A 25327-nucleotide genomic window follows, 5' to 3' on the forward strand; every position below is an offset into this window, starting at 1 on the left:
AAAAGGACACTTCCCCAGCCAGGCATTTCTTTTTCCATGTTTAACATAGAAAAAGCTCTTATTCTCTTCCCTGAGCAGACATACAATTGGGTCTGACTTGTAATCTCACAGCCCTCCAACCTGGTATAACATTTTTCCAGTGGACTATTTGGTTTATCTCACTGCTTTATTGGAGGGAGTCATTAAAAACAACAACAACAACAAACCTCCCCATGTAAAAGAAACTGAGCAGCCTATTGCCCCAATCCCGGGGAAAAGAAAGCATCTCAGAAAAAGACACTCTTTGTCATGTGAAACGTAAGCATCGCACCATAGGATTTGACATACCAGGCGAGACCACTGTCCAGTCCAGCCCAGTAGCCTGCCTCTAGCAGTGACTGATACTGGGTGTTTCAGAGAAAGGTGAAGGCCACACCACCTGACTATGCAATGCTGCATATGGATCTGGATAAGGTTCCTCTCAGGCCTCCATCACAATGCTGCAATAAAACATTCCACCTCATGACCACTGTCTTGCTCCTTTTCCCCTTTCACACCTGGACATATTTGTGCCATTGCAGCATGCCCAGAGACTGGCAGTGGCACAGTTGCTACTTCTGTTTGAAAAGTGGGATTTTCTAAACAATTCCTTGCCTCTTGTTTTTCTGTTCTCTGCTGCTTTGTCCTTAGGGATGAGTAGCCATTTGCCATATCATTAGGGAAGTGAGAAGTCCAGTGTTTCAACTGAGAAGCTCCTAGGGCTGCTGGCTGGAAAATAATGGCAGTATGTGGGTGATACATTGTACACGCCACTTAAAATATGATTTATTTTATACTTTATTCCATTATTTATTTGCTCTTTCAACATAATGCTCTATGGTCTCTAATTTTTAGATCCAAAATGTTATCTCCATCCTTTCATGACAGAAGTTACCGCTGTGAAAAAAACAAATCTTGATAATTTTCACCTTCCTTCTCTTGACAGTTATACTTGACATTGAGACCATTTACCTGGCTTTTGTATAATCAATAACTATTGTCAATAACACCGGATGAGAGCAACCTACCAAAGAATTTCCTAGTTGTGTAGGAGAGCAGAGGTGTGTTTGGGTTGTGAGTTTAGAGCAGAATAGGTAGATCTGGAAACTGTCTTCCAAATATCTACAGTACAGATCCAGCATGAGCAGTGTACCACTACCATCTACTGGATAGAATCATAACTGCTCTGTTATGTCCTAGTAACCACCTAATAGTGATTCTTCTTTAGCCTGAGTGATAGAGATTCAAAGCTGGAGGATTTTAGTTCTATTTATGCTGTCACCAGGAAGTTCTGAGCAGCCATAGGTTTAGGGGGCCACACATTTGTTACTTTATTGTGTATCTTCTTTCACAGAGATGACGGCAAAACTTATTCAAATATTCTCCTTGGAAACATTTCCATGTATGCATTAGTTTCAGAGTAGCAGCCGTGTTAGTCTGTATTCGCAAAAAGAAAGGAGTACTTGTGGCACCTTAGAGACTAACAAATTTATTAGAGCATAAGCTTTCGTGAGCTACAGCTCACTTCATCGGATGCATCCGATGCATCCGATGAAGTGAGCTGTAGCTCACGAAAGCTTATGCTCTAATAAATTTGTTAGTCTCTAAGGTGCCACAAGTACTCCTTTTCTTTTTGCATGTATGCATTAGACATTTTACAGTCTCTTCCCCTGGACTTTTAAAAAAATTGTTATTACTACTAAAGCTATTTGCAATGAAAACATGATCTTGGCTTCTCACTACTCCCACTAACTCCTGTGGCTTGTATTTCACCTAAGTCATCATCAAGAAAGCAGCTGATTGTGATGATGACCCAGTGAGTGTGATGGCTCCATTCCCACTTGCATTCTTACTTCTCTATTTTATAGACAGACAGAGGCATGGGACAGGCAGAGGCTCTAGCCAGGCACTGGAAAGCAAGAAGTTAACTTCCAGTTAAAGATGTGTGCATTGCATGCTCAAACAGGTGTAAAGGGTGGGTTATGTGGCTGAGGGCCCAATCAGAGACACAGGGTTAGATCAGGGAGAGCTCTGAGATGGTGGGGTTTCATTTTTTATTTTTTGTCTCTGTTCCGGTACCTGCTGTTTTCCCAGCTCCTAAATCCTGACAATAAAGACTGGTGAGAAAGGCTGGCTTGGAAAGGTTTTTTCTCTCATATTTTTCCCAGTGTGCCTGGTTGGCTGACTTTGCAGGCTTTCTAGCCAGTGTTGTTGTATTCAGTATATGGGACCCTGGGTCCTAAATTCTAGTTCTAGTTCTGGAAGTGGCTTGTTGTGTGGATTTTGGTAGGTAGCTTAAGTGCTTTGTGCCTATGTTTCTCTACCTATAAAATGAGTATAATATCTACTCTACTCAAATGGGTATTTGTAATTTATAGTTTCCAGATGCTGTATAAATGCAATACACTTATGACAATGGAATACTTTCAAGGAGATTTCTTTATACATTACATACAAAGAAATGACTAAACTTTTACTCTTGACTGGACTCACCTCAGTCCCTGGAAAGATAATGGAATAGATCCTTAAGGAAACCATTTTGAAGCACTTGAAGGAGAGGAAGGTGATCAGGAACTGTCAACATGGATTCACCAAGGGAAAGTCATGCCTGACCAACCCGATTGCCTTCTATGATGAGATAACTGGCTCTGTGGATATGGGGAAAGCGGTGGACGTGAAATATCTTGACTTTAGCAAAGCTTTTGATATGGTTTCCCACAGTATTCTTGCCAGCAAGTTACAAAAGTATGGATTGGATGAATGGACTATAAGGTGCATAGAAAGCTGTCTAGATTGTCAGGCTCTATGGGTAGTGATCAGTGGATTGATGTCTAGTTGGCAGCCGGTATCAAGCGGAGTGCCCCAGGGTTTGGTCCTGGGGCCGGTTTTGTTCAACATCTTTATTAATGATCTGGATAATGGGATGGATTGCACCCTCAGCAAGTTCGTGGATGACACTAAGCTGGGAGGAGAGGTAGATATTCTGGAGGGTAGGGATAGGGTCCAGAGTGACCTAGACAAATTGGAGGATTGGGCCAAAAGAAATCTGATGAGGTTCAACAAGGACAAGTACAGATTCCTGCACTTAGGACAGAAGAATCCCATGCACCGCTACAGGCTGGGGACCGACTGGCTAAATGGCAGTTCTGCAGAAAAGGACCTGGGGATTACAGTGGATGACCAGCTGGACATAAGTCAGCAGTGTGCCCTTGTTGCCAAGAAGGCTAACGGCATATTGGGCTGCATTAGTAGGAGCATTGCCAGCAGATTGAGGGAAGTGATTATTCCCCTCTATTCGGCACTAGGGAGGCCACATCTGGAGTATTGCTATCAGTTTTGGACCCCCTACTATAGAAAGGATGTGGACAAATTGGAGAGACTCCAGCGGAGGGCAACGAAAATGATTAGGGGGCTCAGGCACATGACTTACGAGGAGAGACTGAGGGAACTGGGCTTGTTTAGAAGAGTGAGGGGGGATTTGATAGCAGCCTCCAACTACCTGAAGGGAGGTTCCAAAGAGGATGGAGCTCGGCTGTTCTCAATGGTGGAAGATGACAGAACAAGGAGCAATGGTCTCAAGTTGCAGTGGGGGAGGTCTAGGTTAGATATTAGGAAACACTATTTCACTAGGAGGGTGGTGAAACACTGGAATGGGTTCCCTAGAGTGGTGGTGGAATTGTCATCCCTAGAGGTTTTTAAGGCCCGTCTGGGATGATTTAGTTGGTATTGGTCCTGCTTTGAGCAGGGGGTTGGATTAGATGACCTCCTGAGGTCTCTTCCAACCCTAATCTTCTATGATTCTGTGAAATAATGACATTTAATGCACAGTCCTAATATACTACTTAAATTATTATAGGCTTCCTACTGTGTCTCATATCCATGCCATGTGGGACTGAGCAACTCATTGTAAGCAGCACCTGATGCGTAACCTACAGGCTAGTTGCAATCATTGTGAATTCACTTTGTCAATAGGTTATGACTGGGTTGCCCTCTGCTGTTGACTCCTCATTCTAAAGCTGCAGTAAAATATATTAGCTATGGAGCATCCTCTAGGTGACCCATAAGAGGTCTGGAACACTCCAGTATACCAGTGAGTCAAAGCAACATGTAATAAAATGACATTTGACGAAAGGCTCACAGATATAATGTTGCCAGACGTCAGATGAAAACTGCTGTCTAAATAGAGATCAGCACAGACAACTCCCAAAAGTGCTCCATTCACAGTGAAACTTGAAATTAATTTCTGGTTGAATCTATTTTGTTGTGTAATAGAGGAAGCTTTATGTTACTTGACACATAAATTAATAGCTTTGTGGTTTTTTGCTGTAAGTTGATTGCTGCTCCATTCTCAAAGTGGCTGAATTTCTGTGGTGCTGAAAGTATACAGTCTGTAAAGCTCTTTGCAGTGTCAAATGTTGTGTTATTGTAGGATGTTGAAACTAATATTCTCAGCCACTGTATTCAACAATATATTAAATTATTTAGAATATGAAAGGATCCTTCTGTCTAGACCAGTGGATCGGCCAAACCTGCGGACGCAGCAGGTAAACAAACCAGCCTGGCCCGCCAGGGGCTTTCCCTCCACAAGTGGCAGAACAAGTTTGGGAACTACTGTTCTAGACTAATTGGACTATGTCTCCCTGAAACACTTTTTAGAAAGGCTTTGCAGATGACTGAAAACAGCTACTGGAAGAAAGAAGAGTAGAACCTCATCCTCAAAGTGATAGCCACTCAAGATCTCCTGATTTCTTTCTATTTAATGTCAATAGTCTGTCTAGTGTTTACCAGATATTAATAAACTAAACAGAGCAGGTGAGTGATTTGCTAAAGGTCGCACAGTACATCAATAGCAGAGCTAGGACCAGAACCCATATTAATGGGTTCTAGCCCTATGTTCAATCTACTAGACTACACTGCTTCTCAGTTAGTGCTTTACCTCTTGATGATTGTATCCTCACTTAGTCATTACTAGCTAAACTATGCATAGTTAAGTTATTACATCTTTCTCTCACATCAGTCCCTCCAGCTCCTGATACTTTGTTAGTCTTCCAAATCTGCTAAAATTTGCCAAAATCTTTCTGGAAATGTGCTGCCTAAAGGAAGAAGCAGTCAATAAATATTTCTCTTCTATATATGGAAAGAAGTGAAATGATGTATTGCTATCTTAAAGTGGTAATGCCTTCTATCCCATCAGTAATTGAGGAGGATGTTAAACAGAAAATATTATAGTTAAATAGCCGGGAACTGATAACTTGCACTGGATGTTGATTTTTAACAAGTCTAATGCTAATCAACATTGTCGGGGGGGGGGGGGTGTGAAGTCTTGTCAAACAAACTTGATTTCATTTTTTATTAGATGAAAAGTTTGGTTGAGAAAGGCAACTCTGACCCTGCCCTTAAAACTATGAATCTATGAAACTGCAAAGTTACATAGTTGATGTTATTGTCATATGGCTGAATCAGTATATGGAGCATCTTTGCATTTGAAACCATTTGCTATGTACTCCAGGACACTCTTGTTGCACTCCTAGACCTGGCTGTGGTTTTAAGCTGGAGCATTTTATTAAAAATTTTGTCAGAATACAAACACACACACACAGCTTGTTGGAATATCTTCCAGGAGCACTATATTCTGCTAAGACCATCCCCGACTGACCAAAGCAGAGTCCCTGTGTCCTCTCCAGCAGAGTTCCAGCAGGGACAGGATGCTGGAAAATATAACCCTGGCATTCTGTTCACTCTGACAAAAAAAATAGTTACATTCATACAAACATACACATAACTTCTGAGTGCTACACTCTCAGATACAACTGTTCTCTTGGCATAGCTGTGCTTTGGAGTGCCACAATCAGAGAGTCATGCAGTGTTTTGAAAGGCCTGAAGAAGAGTCACCACCATCTGCTTGTCCACCATAGTTTATTTTCGACAGGTGTTTCCAGAAAATACTGAGCAGATGCAAGAGTGGCTTAAGGCTGGGTCAAGGGGTGTGTGATGAGGAGCAACGGTGGACCTGAGCAAGGTGCAGGATAGCCTCCCCTCTCAGGGAACCTTCCCTAAAGGTGCTGGGGGGCTACGGGGGAGCCTTTGCCAGGCAATGGTGTCAGCTGCGCCTCTGAGGATGCTTACAACAGGAGATGGACAGAGTTCAGAACTGACACATTTTTGAAGTTTAGGAAAAAGAAGGGGAAAAAAACCATCATTCTGGAGATTTTTTTAAAAAATGCAGGTTTCAGAGTAGCAGCCGTGTTAGTCTGGGTTTGCAAAAAGAAAAGGAGGACTTGGGGCACCTTAGAGACTAACAAATTTAACAAATTTGTTAGTCTCTAAGGTGCCCCAAGTCCTCCTTTTCTTTTTTTAAAAAATGCAATACATTTGTTCCCTTTCTCCCCAACCAGCTCCACTGAAACTCCCCCTTTCTTTCTTTCTTTCTTTCTTTCTTTCTTTCTTTCTTTCTTTCTCCCCCTTTCCCTTCCTCTCCCCGCTCCCCAGCTTCCAGCACCCTGGCCAGCTCCCCAGCCCCTGGCGGTCGCGCGCCTCCACCCCGCCCCGCCCCCGCCCCCGCCAGTTCCGGGTCTCGGCGGCGCGCACGGCGGCGGGAGGCCGGGAGAGGCTATATCAGCGCCTGCGCAGTGGCGCCGCGGGGCTCAGACGGAGACAAGATGGCGGCGCTGCGGGCGATCCGGGGGATGGTGAACGGGGCCGTGTCCGAGCTGTCCGGGGGCGCCAGCGGCGCGGCCGCCGCACGGGAGCAGGCGGCGGCGGCCAGCCGGGACTACATCTCCCAGCCCCGGCTCAGTGAGTGCCGGGCCGCGGCCCAGCCCCTACCCGGGCTGCGGCTCCCCTTTCAGAGGCCCCCGGGGGGAGGGGCTGGGCCAGAGGGGGGACCCTGCTGTACCCCGGGGGGGTGATGCTGTGCGGGGGGGAGGCCGGGGACCCTGCCGTACCCCGGGGGGTGATGCTATGTTGGGGGGAGGCCGGGGGATCCTGCCGTACCCCAGATGAGGGGTGGTGCTGTGTTGGGGGGAGACAACCTGGGGGACCCTGCTGTACCCCGGGGGGGTGATGCTGTGTCGGGGGGGAGGCTGGGGACCCTGCCGTACCCCGGGGGGGTGATGCTATGTTGGGGGGAGGCCGGGGGATCCTGCTGCACCCCAGATGAGGGGTGGTGCTGTGTTGGGGGGGAGACAACCTGGGGGACCCTGCTGTACCCCGGGGGGGTGATGCTGTGTCGGGGGGGAGGCCGGGGACCCTGCCGTACCCCGGGGGGGTGATGCTGTCGGGGGGGAGGCCGGGGACCCTGCCGTACCCCGGGGGGGTGATGCTGTGCGGGGGGAGGCTGGGGACCCTGCCGTACCCTGGGGGGGTGATGCTATGTTGGGGGAGGCCGGGGTATCCTGCTGTACCCCAGATGAGGGGTGATGCTGTGTTGGGGGGGAGACAACCTGGGGGACCCTGCTGTACCCCGGGGGGGTGATGCTGTGTCGGGGGGGAGGCCGGGGACCCTGCCGTACCCCGGGGGGGTGATGCTGTGGGGGGGGCTGGGGACCCTGCCGTACCCCTGGGGGGGTGATGCTATGTTGGGGGGAGGCCGGGGTATCCTGCTGTACCCCAGATGAGGGGTGATGCTGTGTTGGGGGGGAGACAACCTGGGGGACCCTGCTGTACCCTGGGGGGGTGATGCTGTGTCGGGGGGGAGGCTGGGGACCCTGCCGTACCCCGGGGGGGGGGTGATGCTATGTTGGGGGAGGCGGGGGATCCTGCTGCACCCCAGATGAGGGGTGATGCTGTGTTGGGGGGGAGACAACCTGGGGGACCCTGCTGTACCCCGGGGGGGTGATGCTGTGTCGGGGGGGAGGCCGGGGACCCTGCCGTACCCCGGGGGGGTGATGCTGTGCGGGGGGAGGCTGGGGACCCTGCCGTACCCTGGGGGGTTGATGCTATGTTGGGGGGAGGCCGGGGTATCCTGCTGTACCCCAGATGAGGGGTGATGCTGTGCTGGGGGGGAGACAACCTGGGGGACCCTGCTGTACCCCGGGGGGGTGATGCTGTGTCGGGGGGAGGCCGGGGACCCTGCTATACCCCGGGGGGGGTGATGCTGTGTCGGGGGGAGGCCGGGGCACCCTGCCGTACCCCGGGGGAGGGGGAGGAGGGAAGAGGCTGGGCCTGGTGCCTCGTGACCTCTTCATCCCTAAACCCAGGCTCTGGTTGCTAGCGTCTCCCCTATCCCAGGCAGGTGGGTGAGGCCCAAGCCCCTGTTCCTGCATCTAGAGCAGTGGCCCCTACCCCTTTTCTTAATCATTGCCCGTCTCTGTGCCCACTGGCTCCCCAGCCACCTCTTGTGCTGTCATCTGGCCCAACTCTTCTCCACACCAGTGTCTTGGGCTTGAGTGTCCACTGGGCGGAAATGGACCAGCGGGGCTCCAGTGTAGGTCTGTGTCAAGCAGAGTACAGCTGCTCTGTTAGTTCCAGGGTCTGGGTCTGCCTGGTGTAGGAATAAGAGTCAGAAGTTGGGTGTGCCTTGTGGATGGGACTGGATTTGAGGAGCACCCCCTCCCCAAGATGACCACCTTTTGGGTGTTTTTCAGCATAGTAGAGTTGACTTGCGCTGTTGGGGTAAAGCTGGACAGATTCTTATTGGGAACAGAGCACTTAATCCACATAGGCAATTAGGAAAGTCAGGGGGCTTTATGTGGCTTCTTTACAAAGGTAAATGGCTTTTCCTTGTAATATTGCCACATGGGACTCTTGGCATGGATGAGCCACAAATGAAAATTGTGAGATCATGTTGTTGGCTACATTTACTAGGCACAACCCCTTGAAGTAGCATTCTGTGTGCAGAATATGGCTGCTGACAAATTCCAGTGTCCGTTTCAACAGGAATGATTCTATAACAGCCAGATGGTGGACACTGCTTTTAGTTAGTATTCTTAAAGTGGTGTGAGGGTCTTACCCAGTATGTATTTTCCTGATTTTTACTTCAGTAAAGGACAATAAGGGATTGTGAAACATCACTCTTCCTTTGGGTTGACTAATCTGTTCCTGATCTGTTTCAAGGTCATGTGATTACACTGCAGCTTAATGGGAGTGTGAAACTGACTACATGAGACACTTAAGATCATACAATAAAGGACTTTTACCAAATATGTACAAGTATCAAATGTGGTTTGGAGCAGGTGTTATATAACTTAATAGCCAGTCATGACTGCAGTTGTCTTTATATTTCAAAGTGACTTATTTATTCTAGCTCTACATAAAATCCTATATTGTTTAAATTTAGGAAAGGCTAATTAGGTGGAGGTGGGCACATCTGACTATTGCAGATACACGTTTCAGAAGGGCCTGCTTGCTCTCATTTGGAAATGCATGTGCTTCCAGAAGGAGGGGACAAACTGAAAGCTGTTTCCTGAATCTGAGCGCACTAGATTGTAAGGGGACAATCATTTTCTGTAGTGCGTGTGTGTGTGTGTGAGAGAGAATATGAACGAATGAGAAGGGAGCAGGGGATGGAAGTAGATGTGACCTCATAGGTGTATTAGTTATAACTAACTTCTAAGGTTCTGTTGCATGGAGTACAGAAATATAGCAAGGTGAATCTCTCAAGCGATTCAGTTCATAGTCTGTTTCATGAAACTTGTGCTGCTAAGGTTTCTTTAGATGAAATCCTCATAATAACCTGCTGAAGGTGAGGTTGCTGCTGCTGGGCATCAGTCAAAATAAAAAGCTTAAGCATGGTCTACACTATAGAGTTAAGTTGATGCAAGACCTAATTGTCAGTGTACACAATGCAGCCTTGCTCCCACTGATGTAAATGCCCTGATACACCGACATAACTCCACGTCTGTGAGAGGCATAGGGCTTATCTTGGTGAAGTTAGGGGGACACAATGTCCCTGTACACACTGCATTACTTGCATTGGCTGTTGGCTGTATTTCTTGTCAATTTCACAACTCCATGCCAGAGCCATGAAATTGACAAGAAAACCTAGGCTGGTGGTGGGCTCCAACTAGAGCCTGATCCCTCTGCTCAAGGAGGTGAGAAGCCTGGACAGCTGCCCCCGGCTCAGGGAAGCAAGAAGCCTGGGGGGCAGCTGGGCTCCCAGCGGGGAGCTGAACAGAGCTGAGACCCCTGGCTCTCGGCCCCCAACGCTGCCCCTCTTCAGTTGGAGGAAGTGCTCCTAGTGAGGACACGTACCACTGACAGAAGGAGGATAGTATGGACTTCAGCCATGTAGTAATTACTGAAGTGGCTGTAAATCGATGTAACATAGGTTGACTTCAACTTGTAGTGCACACATGCCCTAAGTTAGAGACTGCAAGTGCATCCTAAGCTTTCTTTTGGCTACAGACATTTAATGGAGCTAAAATTCAATACCTCAAATTCAGTTAAGCCTAAATTTTCAGTTAAACAACTGGGTGGATTAGTCTCGGTCTTAATTCAAAATCAGTAAGGACACGTGAATATTTTTCTTTGGTTCTGACAACCTCTTCATAAATAGAACTGACTCAACTGCTATGAGCTTATATGTTTTACTGGATACTAGAAACTGGAGTTTCTTCAGTGTAATTGGTATGACTACTGACTTAATTTTGTGCAAATAACAGTCAAATTTTGGATACATCTAGTTGCTAGTTATCCACTATTTTGTATTTCCCTGCATGACACAGATCAGTTTTCTGGCAGAAACAGGACATATTATTGTAAACAGTGTGAAGTGATATTGGGGGGAGAGATGTGATTTTGTACATTAAAACTGTTGTGATTGTGAAAGTTGAGGAAAAGGGGAAATAGCGATTCTACTAGGCAGTTATTTCACAGCTCTAAATCCTTTACTGCAGTGTGGGTATGAGGAAGGCCAAAACTGATTGGAGCAGTGTTTTTGCTAGAACTTTTGATTTAGATCAGTTGAAGTTGTGTGATTAAGTAACTCTGTGAAAGAGCCTGTATATTTAAGTAGCATGAATTTTCCCACTATGTAGAAAAGTAACTTCTTTGCTTTTGTTTTTTGAGTATTTCAATTGAGTCTGAAGTCCAGATCAGTAACTGTGGACCCAAAAAGTCGTACAAAATAATCTTCATCCAAAAGTAGAAGGGAACAGGACACTGAAGCCCAAGATACAGCCAGATGGGGTAGTTTAGTGGTTTGAGCATGGAGGTTTGGAACACCTGTTCTATTTCCTGGGGTTTGAACTTAGTCAGCTTAGCTCTTTGTCTTTCTAAGGCAGAGTTGCATGCAGTTTAATGGCTTTCTTGGACGAGCCTTCTAAAAATTAAGTGCATGTCTTTTCTGCATGGACAATAAAGAGCCTGTGATCATGTATCAGCATGGATTTGTTCCAGCTTTTTTCTCCCACCCAGAGTGACCCTTCCTCTGTTGTTGGGCACTTGCTGTCTGCTTTCCACCTCATAGGTGGCTGCATTTTTTGTGGGGTATATATATATAGCTTGTAACACTCTGGAATCCTTTGAGGTAGAAGGGTCTTTATATATGTAAAGCATTAAATTGAAATTTGATTGTAACCCACCTCATCTTTGGAATGGCTAAAATGTTATTGAAAACGGGGATTTGGAGTCAGCATGCCAAGCTGCTTGTGTGATACCAATAGATTTGATGCTGTTTAATGTAATAAAACCCACTCTGGTATCTCACTGATGGACAGTGTTAGGAAGTGAGCTCTTCACCCTGGATCAGTGAGGAAGTGCTGACAAGACTGTCACAAGTTAAAATGTAATGTTGCTCAATATAGTTCTCTCCTGTTTTTGCAAATGTCTGGCTCCACCCTCATCCTGATTTTTTTTTAAAGTGCCATTCACATTGGTACAAACGCTGAATAGTTCTAATTGGCATAACAAGAATGAGAAGTGTTCAGTTCAGAGAAACCCAAAGTGCCTAACTTGGGACAAATGAAACATTTCCTTGCAAGTAAAAAAAGATGCAGAGCTAGACTTCTCATCCTCTTTAGCTTTAACATTTATCTCATTTCAGTTATAACTAACCAAATGTGATAGATTGGCTCCTATAACCAGCTTTACACAGTATAGTATCTGATTTTTTTCATCTCCAGGTTAAAATCTTTCAAGATTATACTATTATGCTTGATCATCAGCAAACTCGTTACCTTTGTTAACACTGTAAATATCACACTGTTGATGTAATACATAAAACATGATTCGCAAAAAGAAAAGGAGTACTTGTGGCACCTTAGAGACTAACAAATTTATTAGAGCATAAGCTTTCGTGAGCTACAGCTCACTTCATCGAATGCATCCGATGAAGTGAGCTGTAGCTCACGAAAGCTTATGCTCTAATAAATTTGTTAGTCTCTAAGGTGCCACAAGTACTCCTTTTCTTTTTGCGAATACAGACTAACACGGCTGCTACTCTGAAACCTATAAAACATGATTGAGGCACACATCTTTCAATGTGTACTAAACTCTCACATTGTCTGGCCTACGCTGTATTTCCAGGTCTTTACAGCCTGTTCGTATCCACATTGGATTTGTGATCTTTCCTGGTAACATTCTTTTGTTGGTCATATTCGTTTGTTTTCCCAATCTAGAAATAGCTCAACTTGCTCATCCTTTTTCCCCGTGGTAACTGATTAATGATTACTCTCTTGCTTAGTCTTCCCTTGTGACCCTGGTAGAACCTTGTGGCTCTCAAACACTTCCTGTATTCACAGATCAAGTGAGGCTAAGCTTAAACACAGACACTGGTGCCCTGTTTGGGAGTAATAAGGATTCTAGTGGAATTACTGTAATCATGATTGGAAAGTCATTTCCTATTGTCTGCAAAGTTATGTTCTACACATTAATAGTAATGTCTTACTACCAAAAAGATGTGCCATTTACAAGGCCATCCTGTAAAGTGTTGGGCTCATCTCATGCCACAGTCCTACGAGTCAATATTTAGTGCCCACCAATGTAGAGGAATGTTCATAAGCAGCTGTGAAATATCCCCACCCCTGAGCAACTTAGTTATACCAACCTTAAAACCTTGTAGGCTGCCCTATGTTAATAGGAGAGCTTCTCTTGTTGACATAGCTACTGCCTCTTGGGGAAGTGGATTAACTACCCAATCTGCATAGCAGTATCATCACTTAAGTGCTACAGCTGCATTTGTGCAGCTGCTCTGATGCCGTGTTTTTGGTGTAGACCTATTCTGTTTGTCTAAAACATTGACTTCAGACATCTGTGTATGTTTCTACTCCTCAAAGACTTGACAATGCACCTTATATGAGCTGTGGTAAATACTATGTAATTTCTGGATTACCGACTAAAGTGAAACACCATCTTTCATGGTGCAGTCCCTTAGCTTCTCTTGGGATGGTGCTGAAAGGTTCTCTTCCAGCAACAGTTGGCATGGTATGCTGGAAAATGTTTCCCAAATGCATTGTAGGTGCTCTGAGGATCAGTAGCTTTTGAGCAAGTGAGATTCCTCATCTGTTCACATCTGAGTGTAAATTAAACTAAATGTAATGCAGAATTTTTTGGGTGATTTTGACATCACTCAGCAGAATAGTGCTCTTGTTAAAGATGACTATTAGATTGAGTCTTGAGATAATGGCATATAGTGTTCACTTGTTTTGATCTCTGTCAAAAGACTAACACTCAGTGAGTTATACTGCCCTTATCCTTAGGTTGCTATCAGTGACTTTTTAAGGTTTTGCAATTAATTGTATAGTACTTATCTCTTACAGACTTTTCCCAATTGATAAAATGTTTGTATGCATCACATTGATTACCTTTCTGATGGATTAAAATGGCAGTTATTTCACTGAATGCAGCACCATTACACAATAGTTTAGGATACGTGAATTGAACTGTGTGTGATGGAAAGAACAGGGAATCGAGATAGTTTTCTGTTTAAATTTGACCATGTTATGTAGGTTTACATCACTGAACTCATGGCTCTTCTCTGGACATAAGTGGCCTCTCCAATGCTACAGTGTCCTGTAACATCGCTTGGGGATATTGGCCAAGTAGTGACTCAAAGAAAAGAATGCTGGTTATAGAATCACCAGCACCAGGTAATGGCACTTGCTGTTCTGTACACATAGCTTCTGCTATATATGGAAGGTCACACAGATTCAGAGGAGATTAGACCCCCAGACTTTGCAAAGGGTGTGGTGTTCTACTTATTCAGCATAGAATGCTTATGCTGATTTTAATATATTATCTGACTTGCACCTTTTATATTTCAGCATATAAAACTGTATCAGGAGTTAATGGTCCACTGGTAATCTTGGATCAAGTTAAGGTAAAAATTATTCTAATGAAATCTTCTTTTGAGAGAGATGGTGCAGGAGAGCTGGCTTGTGATCTAGATATACATTTGAACAGTCTTTAACTCTGCATTCCATGGGTCCTGTGATCTAGTTTAAACACAAGATCTTGTTTATATTCCAAACACTCTGAGCTAAATGCCAAAACTTGCCGCACAGACTGCTTCAGGACATTGGGACAGGCTGTCAGGCACCCTGGTTGGAAAGAATGTCCTGTGGATGAAATGGAAAGGAGTATAATTCTGCAACAATGCTGTTCATACTTCTACGTTTGAAGAGAAGTGGGGAAACGGATGCTACAGTTGAACAGTCTAAACTCTAATGCAGATGCATTTTTATCAAACTCAAATTTAATATTAATTATTCAAATCTTGTAAAGTACTCAGTGCATAGTATTGGATACATGAACAACAGGAAACAATTTAAGATTTTTAGCATATGCTTATCAAATCTTCGGGGGGAGTTAGAAGGGAAGGGGTATTTGTTTCATAGGAGGGTTGTGGAGGTTACTGGTGTTTGTGGTAGACAAGCTACAATTTTCCCTTGCTAGAGTTCTTGGCTTTTCTTTAACGTGGATCTCTGTTGTGCTTGACTAGTGGCATATGGGTTCAAATACTCAAGAGAACAGTTTCAGGCGGTCTTTAAACAAGTTTTTTTTTCCTCGCTGCTTGCTAAATCTACCACTCAGATTAAGGAGCTCATCATAAAAACAGCTACATTTTTGTAAACCTTAACTGCCTTGGCGTTTCCCTTTGACTGTGAATTGTGTAAAAGATATGGTAGCTTTTTGTCTCAAGATCTATTTAGTCTATTATGGATAATGTGGTAACTCTAGATTGTGGATTTTAACTTTTTCCCACTGTCTTACAGATTTTTTTTCTGCATTAGTTTCCTAGGTATGCAGAGATTGTCCACTTGACACTTCCTGATGGCACAAAGAGAAGTGGGCAGGTTTTAGAAGTCAGCGGCTCTAAAGCTGTAGTTCAGGTAAACTAGGAACAGAATTGTCCCATAAAGACTTTTCTTTAGTGGGCATCAGTTTGGGCTATGGCAAATCTAAAGTCCTTGTAACTTCCTTGAGTCAAAACTTAATATAAATGCAAAAAACACTCGAAAATAATTGGTGGGTGGATCTGAGTAACCTTCAGTTTTTGCTTTTGTTTAAAAATTAAGGAAACTTCTGACCCCAATAGGGTCTTGTAGACAGAAGGCAAGAGTCCTCCTTCGTCATCTCCATGCAGCGTGTACTACTACAGTGTAGTTCCGTTGCAAAGCTTCAGTGTATTTGAGACACATCAATGTGATGATCTCAAAGCAGCTGTTAATAGTTACCACTGTAATCCTACTTAGCTGAAGAGCTTTATTGAGTAGGCAGCAGAAAATTATTTTAATTTTAAAGGAGTGTGATCCCTGATAGCCACTGGCATTCTTGACTAACTACTTTTACAGGTTATGTGTAAAATATATTTTTATACAGTGTTGCTTTCTTAACATATCTGTACAAATGAACAGTTTCTAAATGGTCTTGGAAATAATTCCTGTATTACACAGGTCCATCTTGCTTTTGCTGCTTGTTGGTTAACCCACTTGCTTGTTGTGTTAAAGATTCACTGACCTGTATATCTCCATCCCATCTGTTATAGCTCTTTACACAATGTCTTTATCTACCTACACTAAAGGAACATGTATCCATTTCACCTGGTGTCTCTTCTGATATATTGCAGGTATTTGAGGGAACTTCGGGTATTGACGCTAAGAAAACATCTTGTGAATTTACTGGGGATATTCTCCGAACCCCAGTATCTGAGGATATGCTTGGTATGCACTAGATCTTGCTCTTTGGATTGAACATATTTATTTTCATGTAATACTACTACAGATGGGAAAACAACTAGGTAACTACTGTCCTGTTCATATAATCATAATCTTGTTACTGTTTTTGTAGGCCGTGTATTTAATGGATCAGGAAAACCTATTGACAGAGGTCCCATTGTCTTGGCTGAAGATTACCTGGACATTATGGGTATGTGTTTTTTTTTTAAATCTTTTGATTTCTGGTAGCATGAATTTTGCTTTCTGCTTTTGAATAATCTTAGTGACAGGCTTGTAACTGAACATATGAATGCCAGTTGGCAGCATAAATGAAAACAGTGACTTGCTGAAGAGTATTTAGTACTTTACTGAGTAAATTACTAGTAATACTAGAGAAACAGAAGTAAGTGAGATGACAGAGAGAGCCTCTATGCATCCTCTCCAAACCAGAAGGTTTGAGACAATTCAGGTAATCTGTCAATTGGCTGAAGCAGAGAGATCGGCATGCTCTGAAGCTGCACAGATATAAAATGAGTAGGCTTCCTTTCAGTTTGAACCTCTGGTTCAAAAATCATTCATGGTACCCATTTCTGGCAGGGAACAAGAGGCTGACTTTTGACTTGAATTCCAGTATGTACTCTACACAAAATGCAGTGACAAGCCACTTTTCAGAGGCCTCTGCAAATGAAACAATACCCTAAAATCATGCAGAAGGTGTACAAAGTACTGAGTGCCCAGTAACTCATCAGAAAGTTGTTCATAAACTGTTAAGATGGGCCCACAGGGCAAGTGGTCTGTTTTTTTCTACAGTAATGCATGGAAGTTCTTAATTAGGGAGAGTGCTTTGGTTAAAGTGGTTTAATAGTGCTAACTTTAATAGGCTTGTGGTAACCTTCCCCCAAAGATAAGAGGGTGTTAATTTCCTTCCAAGGAGTAGGATGACAGTATCTTATCCTTTGTCTGTATGCATATAAAATGTCAAATTGATAAATGATCTCATGACCAATTAAAAAAATATCAATGGACTAAGTTCAAACTAGAACCAGAAGTGTCTGGTGAACTAAAATGTTTTGTGGTTCTAAATGCATTTTTATAGCCTTATTTTGAAACTTTGCCTTGAAACCTTTATTAATCTATGCATAGTTAAAGTTAGGTAAATAATGTGGTGGTTTCTCTGTAAAAATACAATAGGTCAACCAATCAATCCTCAGTGTCGAATCTACCCAGAAGAGATGATTCAGACTGGCATTTCTGCAATAGATGGCATGAACAGCATTGCCAGAGGACAGAAAATTCCCATATTCTCTGCTGCTGGTTTGCCCCATAATGAGGTGGGTGCTTTAATGGCGCTCTGACAGCCTTGGGAAAAACTAGCTGCTGGAAACATTCAGTTCTGCAGTGCAAAGAACTTAAAATGAATGAGCTATGTGAGGTTACGAGTGGGGAGAGTCTAAAAATATTTGTGTGCGTAAAATAAACACAAATTAACACACAGCTTTAAAACAGAGTAAGTCTTGCTCTCTCAAGATGCTTCTTATCAAATACCGATTGCCGAGATACCACATAATCTTCCTTCTCTAGCACCAGTTTTCTGCTTTTTCTCTTGCTTTTGGTCTCAGGGCAAAGTTCTGGGAGACCATTTGTATTTATCCATGTCAAAAAGTGATTTATTCCCTGAGTGAGTCTGTACAGTAGATAAACAAATGTGCAACTTACTACAATAGATTTATGCAGCTCCTTCTGCATTCCTCTCAGATTGCAGCTCAGATATGTCGCCAGGCTGGCTTAGTGAAGAAATCCAAAGATGTGATGGACTATAGTGAAGAGAACTTTGCCATTGTGTTTGCTGCTATGGGTGTAAGTACCATTATGCTTGGGTACGTCGTAAGAGTGGTTTATTTTCAATACTTTGAGCACTAAGATGGACATCATCCAGTTTTGCTATATCCTGGACGGATATGATCGAAACTCGCTATTCACTTTTAAGTGCTCCTGTCTATCAGCTAGATTGCTGTTGTAAAAGTTCAATAGAGTTATCAAGGCTGATCGAATGCTCATGGGGTAAAATGGTACCTGTAAGAATAGGTGATTCCATTGTAATTGGAACAAGAGGAGAACGTTTTAAAAGGTCCCAAGCACTGCATTTTTAAAAACTTAGTTAACTGTGTAAATTGCCCAGATTACAACCCCTGCCACAATTGAAGGGGAAATTTTAATATCTGGATATTCTGTTGCTGTCTGTAGCAAGCCATCCCACTGAGATGGCTTGCTACAGACGCTCAGTTTCTTAACGTAGGCATCTGTTTTGTAGTGTCATTGCATTGTTACATTCTCAGATTAGGTGGAGGCAGAATTGTTGTCATTTTGGTCTCCAAATTCTTCTTGGGACAGTGCTTACTAAAGAGCAATATCAGTTACTTGAATGGCAGGATGACACTGCATATGCATCCAAGTTAGATCTCTCTGGAGTTGTGCAGAACATCTGACTGTCAGAGGATTGTTACATGTTCCTCCCTCCAGATTGACAATTGTCTTCACCTGACTAGGGCTGGTCACATGAGTAAGACAAGATATCTTATCTCTACCCCTCCTGCCACACTTGGTCCTGAGTTCTGATTCCTTTATGATAATATATTGCATTATGGATAGACTGCCCTATGTTATTCTCAGTCACAGTTTGACTGAAAGGATGGGCTGGTAGTATAGATATTAAACGCTTGCACCAGCTCTGAACCAGTCTTTTAAATAACTTACTTTATAGAATGGGAATTTAAACAGTCTCCCTGTTTGCAAATGACTACTTAATATTGTGATTTAGGTGAACATGGAAACGGCTCGGTTCTTCAAATCTGACTTTGAGGAAAATGGCTCCATGGACAACGTGTGCCTGTTCTTGAACTTGGCCAATGATCCAACGTAAGTAGGTAAAATGACTGTTTTTCCCAACCAGAAATGTGAAGAACTGGTGGACTGGAAAACATGTCACTATGGTGTCCAAAAGCTGCTGGAAATTGATTCTGAGACCCTTAGAATCATAGGGTTAGAAGGCACCACAAGGGTCATCTAGTCTAACCGCCTGCCAAGATGCAGGATTTGTCATGTCTAAACCATCCAAGACAGGTGCCTATCCAGCCTTCTTTTGAAAGCCTCCAGTGAAGGAGCTTCCACAACCCCCTGAGGTGTCTGTTCCATTTTCCTTAAAAGAAGCCACTTTCCTGGCTTGTCAAATATCTTGCGTTCATGGCAGTAGGCTCAGATACTATAGACCTGGGCACTAATTATGTGCATTCCAATTAGTATATGGAGTAGGTTTCACAGGGCTCTTAACCTGTTTCCTCTTACTTTTGAGTTGTGCTGTTCAGTGTATGCAGTTGTAACCTCATAGTATTGGGCGGTGTTGAACGTGCCATTCTGTCCTTTCAGCATTGAGCGCATTATCACACCTCGACTCGCCCTAACCACCGCTGAATTCTTGGCCTACCAGTGTGAGAAGCACGTACTGGTTATTCTGACAGACATGAGCTCCTATGCTGAAGCTCTACGAGAGGTATTTGTTCCTTTGTAGCCGATGTATGTGTCTGCGTGTTCGGCACCCTGCAAAAAGGGCTGAAATCGAATGGGAGCATAAAATGGATGAGTAATCTATTCAGCAAACCTCTAGCTGTTCTTCGGTCCCTTTTGAGAAAGATACCTCATCCATTTTAAAAAAGCTAGTCTGTCAGGTTCCGTTATTCCTAACAAGTTAGTCTGTATCCGGCACTGCATGCAGCTGACTTTCCATGTTAAACCAGACACATGTGAAGTGGGCTCTGACAGAAATAACAGTGCACAGGAATCTCCCATTTCAAAACTAAGTTGCTTATAGCTCTAGTGGGAAAACATGTGTAAAAATTACTGATGTTTGCATGCAAGGATAAGCTACTTCTGCATTTCTTAGGCTTCTGAAACTAGCCAGAACTGTGTCATAAAGCATTGCAAAATTGGCTTGTCTGCCTGGATATATAATTCATTTGTAGTGGAGATTGATTCAGTAGTTCCTTGTTAATCTTGCAGTCAGTTTCTGATCAGCATTACAGGATCTCTGTTTTACACAGGGAATGATCTTCATGCCTGGCTTGTGGGCGCTCTCTTGTAGAGGTTTTGAATAGCTGTGTTTTGGCACTACCATGTGGCAAGTCCTGTTAATCATTAATATAACTTTATTGGATGCTGTGGCGGACTTTGTGACGGCTGTGCCTGAACTCTCAGTGATGAGCTTTGAGTAACTTTGCCTGAATTGTCTGCAGGTTTCAGCAGCTAGAGAGGAAGTGCCTGGCCGACGTGGCTTCCCTGGTTATATGTACACCGACTTGGCCACTATATATGAGCGAGCTGGGCGTGTGGAAGGCAGGAATGGCTCCATTACTCAGATTCCTATTCTTACCATGCCCAATGATGGTGAGTCCTGGCCACTGCTTTTCCCTGGGAATAGAACTACTTTTCACATATGGGCATGTAACATTACTTGTGTCATGTAGTTCTTGGATGTTTTAGCACTATTGCGATGTGCATTCCATGGGAGGGTATTGATTGAGGATAATCATATGATGCCTGATTCATACCAGTCAGGAGCAGGAGTTGCTAGTTTTAATCATAGAATCAGAGGACTGGAAGGGACATCAAGAGGTCTTCTGGTCCAGTCCCCTGCACTCACGGCAAACCCAAACATTATCTAGACCATCCCTGACAAGTGTCTGTCCAACCTGCTCTTAATCTCCAGTGACTGAGATTCCACAATCATTAAGCTCCTTCCCCTTATTGGGTACTGGAACTCCTTTAGACTTTGGATAAAGATCTGCAACCTCAGTGTTGGCCAAGAAGAGAGAAGCTGAACCTTAACAATAAAATGTATTCATCCTATTGTGCAACATATAACATCATCTCAGAGGAATCAGATCTGTCATCTGTGTGCAGCATTGCAGCTGTGTTGGTCCCAGGATATTCGAGACAAGGTGTGAGGCATCCAGTTTGTCTCTCGTGTTCATTTATGGTCAGTCCAAATCCCATCTGGCTCAAGAGATGTATGTATTTCAAAGAGTTAGAAGTACTCTAATTTCAGCATCCTCCAGAACCAGTTGGAGAGAGAATGTATTAAGAGCATCGGCTCGCCTCAGAGCTTTGAAAAAAATATGCAGTGTAGCATCTTGCATACAAAATACTTTAGTTCTCTTCACTCTGGAGGTGTATGAAGTATCATTCCATAACAAATGGGCAGTGAGGCACAAAGGTGAGATGACTTTCCCTTTCAGTCTTTTGCATGGTAAAGCAATTGCATATGTTCAGGCAATTGGGTAACTAGCAATTTCAAGATGACTTGCAGAACAAACAGCCTCTGTAATAATGCATTGCATTGTTTCTAGTAATAGAGTGTAATGGCAGTGCTGCCTAGGATTTTAGAATGCCCCTTACATTAGTTTAACAAGCCTATTGGTGGCTTTTATCAAATCCTTTGGTCCCTTTTCTTTGGATGTATTTCTACTTAGTTGAGACTGCACTGCTCTGTTTTGTCATCCTCTGTTTTCTTATGCGTAGTATTTGAATTAGCTTCAAGGCATTTTAAAGGGCATTCTAATTACACTAGAATATTATGGTATCTAAAGTAAAATATGCTGTTCAGACAGCTTTTATAAAGCTGACGCATCAGTGTGGCGTTGGCTGGAATTAATATAAAAAGCAGGATCTGAAAAGTTAACATAAAACCACTTCCTCTGCAGATATTACTCATCCCATCCCTGACTTGACTGGATACATTACTGAGGGGCAGATCTACGTGGATAGGCAGCTGCACAACAGACAGGTAGGTACCACGCCTCTGAGCAATCTTGCATGCAAATTCTTAAGAGTTAGTTTTAGCCTGACAAAAGATGTTAGAGGAAGGACTTGTATAGTACTGGTCTGGTTGAGGTTGCAGGTCCACAGCATCTCTAAAAGTAGGCAGCCCTGGGGGAGAAGATGCCATAGATTGAAGACTGGAAGTCTAAAAGCAATTGTCTGTTTAATAGAACTGAGTGTTTGAATTACATGCCATGTGTAAGCAGTCCACTCTGACTTCGTTGCGAAGTAAACTTAGCAAAATAACAGGTTACAAAGATCCTCTTTGTAGGTTTACAAATCCCTTCCTTGCAAATCCACTCCTGAACTTGAGGGCCAGTCCAAAATGACCACTCCTCCTCAGACTTTCCAGGTTGTGCTATTTCTTTCCATTCTCAGGAGAACTTTTATCTTCATGAGCTAGCTCTTGGGAAGCTACATTTGTATCTGAATTAATACAAAGTTGCAGAAACCAGAGTTATGAATTTGTGGTGCTGGTACCTGCAAACTAACACTGAATACATGGAAGTGCTAGAAGCAGAAGATACCAGGCTACTGGCTTTTTGAACAGTGGTGTGAATGCCACCAGCTTTCTCTCAAGTCTCTGTACTATGAACAGATTGTAGGGTACATGTAGAAAGAAAACTTTCATGTAACTAACCAGTAACGTTGAGCTCCACATGCTTTTTTCCGTGCTATCCGTTAACTTTTTTTCCTCCTCCCAAAGATTTACCCACCTATTAACGTGTTACCCTCCTTGTCTCGACTGATGAAGTCTGCTATTGGTGAGGGTATGACCAGGAAGGATCATTCAGATGTGTCCAACCAGCTGGTATGCATTACCCTTCTTATGTGGAATCTTGCTCCCCCATCCCTCAGCTGTTTAAAATCATAAAAACTCTGGAATAAAAGCCCCAAATTCTGTCCTCCTATCCACCCAGTACACTGTTGGTACTGTATTAAAAATCCACATAACTCCTTGTAACGTCAGTCAAACGCCACATGATCTTGCTTTCTCCCCTGTTTTCCCCCCTCCCTTCTAGTATGCCTGCTATGCTATTGGAAAGGATGTGCAAGCTATGAAGGCTGTAGTTGGTGAGGAAGCTCTTAGCTCAGATGATCTTCTTTATCTGGAGTTTCTGCAGAAGTTTGAAAGGAACTTCATAGCTCAGGGTAAGTATGTCTAAAGTATATGGGACATACTTTGCAAGGCACTCAAACCATGTTACACCTGGAGTGACCAGGTCTTGTCTTTGATGTTGACCCTCTGGGCTGTTCCCATAATTTAGTCTCTTACCTCTTCAGGTCCTTATGAAAACCGCACTGTTTACGAGACCCTGGACATTGGCTGGCAGCTGCTGCGAATCTTCCCCAAAGAGATGTTGAAGAGAATTCCTCAGAGCACCCTGGCAGAGTTCTACCCTCGAGACTCCATTGCAAAGCACTAGCCACAGCTTCATCTCTAGCTCTGTACTCTGTGAAAGGCTGTTTATTTTCCTCTTTCATGTGTTGATGTTTACTTGTCACTCCTGTAATTAAAATCAAGAATAAGTGATGTTGTGCCAGTGTTCCTGATGTGTTAAGCTGATAAGAGTTTAAAATATCTTTCCAAAGCCTGGATCTTCAGTGGTTTTGGTAAAATTTCCTAAGGGGAAGAAACTTCAAAGTCACCTATCTTTGTAGATGTATTTAACTGCAGTGACTATAATTGTCTTCTAGACTGACTTCATTTAAATCATCTCAGGAGAGGGATTACCAGAAGCTGAACTTGGTCTCCAGTCCAGGAACAAATATAACTAGTTATTTATGGGGAGCCAAGGAGCAAATGGTAGTCCCCCTCTTGCCCAGAGCATCTGCCTTCAGCCTGATCACGTGCCACTGCTGTGCTGTTTTTTAGAACAGATGGCACTCTGTGCTGACCTGCTATTGTGATTGATGGACAGACGAGCAAGAGGAAAGTTGGCCTACATGGCAGTGTACATCTGAGTACCAGAATACAATTCACTGTTGGCTTTAATTAGAGCTGGGGGATCCTTGATCATTTTGCTGCTGTCCCCAGAGTTATACATATATGAAGTTGCAACACTTGCACAAAACAGTGCTTTCCAAGTAGTACAGCAAGATTCCTACCTCTTCAGAGATCCAAAGCAGTAGGTCTCTATATGAGGATCATAGGTTTTGTCCTTATCTTGGACTAGGGAGTCAATCAACTGTTTAACTGCCCCCTTGAAAAGGCAGAGAAGCAGGAAACTTACTCCAACCATTCCACTCCCTGAAATATAGAAGTCACAAATATGAAAAGTGGCTAAAGCCCAGTGCTGTCCCAAATCATGCAAACCTCTGATGGTATAACACTGTAGGCTGTCCAAAGCTTCAACTCTCCTCATTACAAAACTGAACTGTTATCCCATTACAGGAGACAACCCTATTGTACCAGGTCTTCCAAATACAATTGTATGGGTAGTGTTGGGGGGCCCCCAATTAATTTTGTAGTTTAGAAGTCTTATACTAAATGATGCAGAGGGACAGAAGGAGACTCCTGTTGGTATGTATGAAAGGATATTTTGAATTCTGTATTAAATCATTCTCTGGATGACATTGGGTCTTAAACCATGTTTTAACTTTGGTTTAAATCGCCCTTCCAAACATGGATTTGGCTGGCCTGTTTAGATTGGGCCAAACAGTTAAGTGTTTCCAAAATACTCTTAGCCCAGCCAGTATCTCCATGCTTGCAATTAGTTTAAATTGGGTTCAAAGCCCACTGCAGAGAGGGTTTTAGAGTTCCTTATTTGCTTTCCATTTCCAGGCTAATCTTGTCAGTTCGTTATTTTGCCTATCCATGCATGAGTTGCAAACTGTGTTAGCACCTTCCTAGACAGGTGTTAAACTCAGAGGTGCAACATGGTTTAAACTGTGTCAAATACTGACTTCAGCTTGTCCCTGATGTTACCCTGCAGCTCTGTCCTGTGCAGGTCTAACTTTCTATTGTTTGGTCTCTGTAACTTGGGTGCAATAGCAATTTCTTTAGTGCATTCCATCTTAAAGTTGTGTCCATTCTATTTTTCTTGGGGAGGGAGGCATGGGAAGGTGTTAGCATGAGAATATTTTAATGTAGAAAATGTGATATCTGAATAAGTTAAATATGAAAAATAAATGTTGAAATCAAGTCTCGGTGGCTCTATAGTGAAAAATTTTGCTTGGGCTTTCCTGAGGCTGTCAAGTCATTTGGAATAGACAGCAGGTGCATCTCCCAATTCCAGTGAAACCATTTAGACACACCTCCGCCATGCTAAACCACAAACCTTGAGACCTACTGGCAAAATTGTAGCAAATCTTCCTCACGCTAGCAGGCAAATTTTACGAGA

The 25327-nt window shown here is 43.4% G+C and overlaps 1 protein-coding gene across 2 annotated transcripts; it reads left to right on the plus strand.

Annotated features, from left to right (window-relative positions):
• The first annotated feature begins 6593 nt into the window (after positions 1-6593).
• ATP6V1B2 (ATPase H+ transporting V1 subunit B2) lies at positions 6594-25128 on the plus strand. 2 transcript variants are annotated; one of them, XM_043502958.1, is made up of 15 exons: positions 6668-6813; positions 13905-14045; positions 14220-14275; positions 15189-15287; positions 16025-16118; positions 16246-16323; positions 17304-17443; positions 17868-17969; positions 18931-19028; positions 19536-19659; positions 20399-20549; positions 21866-21948; positions 22690-22794; positions 23006-23135; positions 23268-25128. In XM_043502958.1, the coding sequence occupies exons 2-15, from the start codon at positions 14018-14020 to the stop codon at positions 23408-23410; spliced, it is 1431 nt and encodes a 476-aa protein (XP_043358893.1). In that variant the 5' UTR covers positions 6668-6813; positions 13905-14017; the 3' UTR covers positions 23411-25128. The 2 variants fall into 2 exon arrangements, with proteins under 2 accessions (XP_038240726.1, XP_043358893.1); XM_038384798.2 differs by lacking the exon at positions 13905-14045 and having other exon boundaries at positions 6594-6813.
• The last annotated feature ends 199 nt before the right edge of the window (positions 25129-25327 follow it).

This window comes from Dermochelys coriacea, chromosome 26 (genome assembly GCF_009764565.3).
Source record: "Dermochelys coriacea isolate rDerCor1 chromosome 26, rDerCor1.pri.v4, whole genome shotgun sequence".
Taxonomy (NCBI): Eukaryota; Metazoa; Chordata; order Testudines; family Dermochelyidae; genus Dermochelys; species Dermochelys coriacea.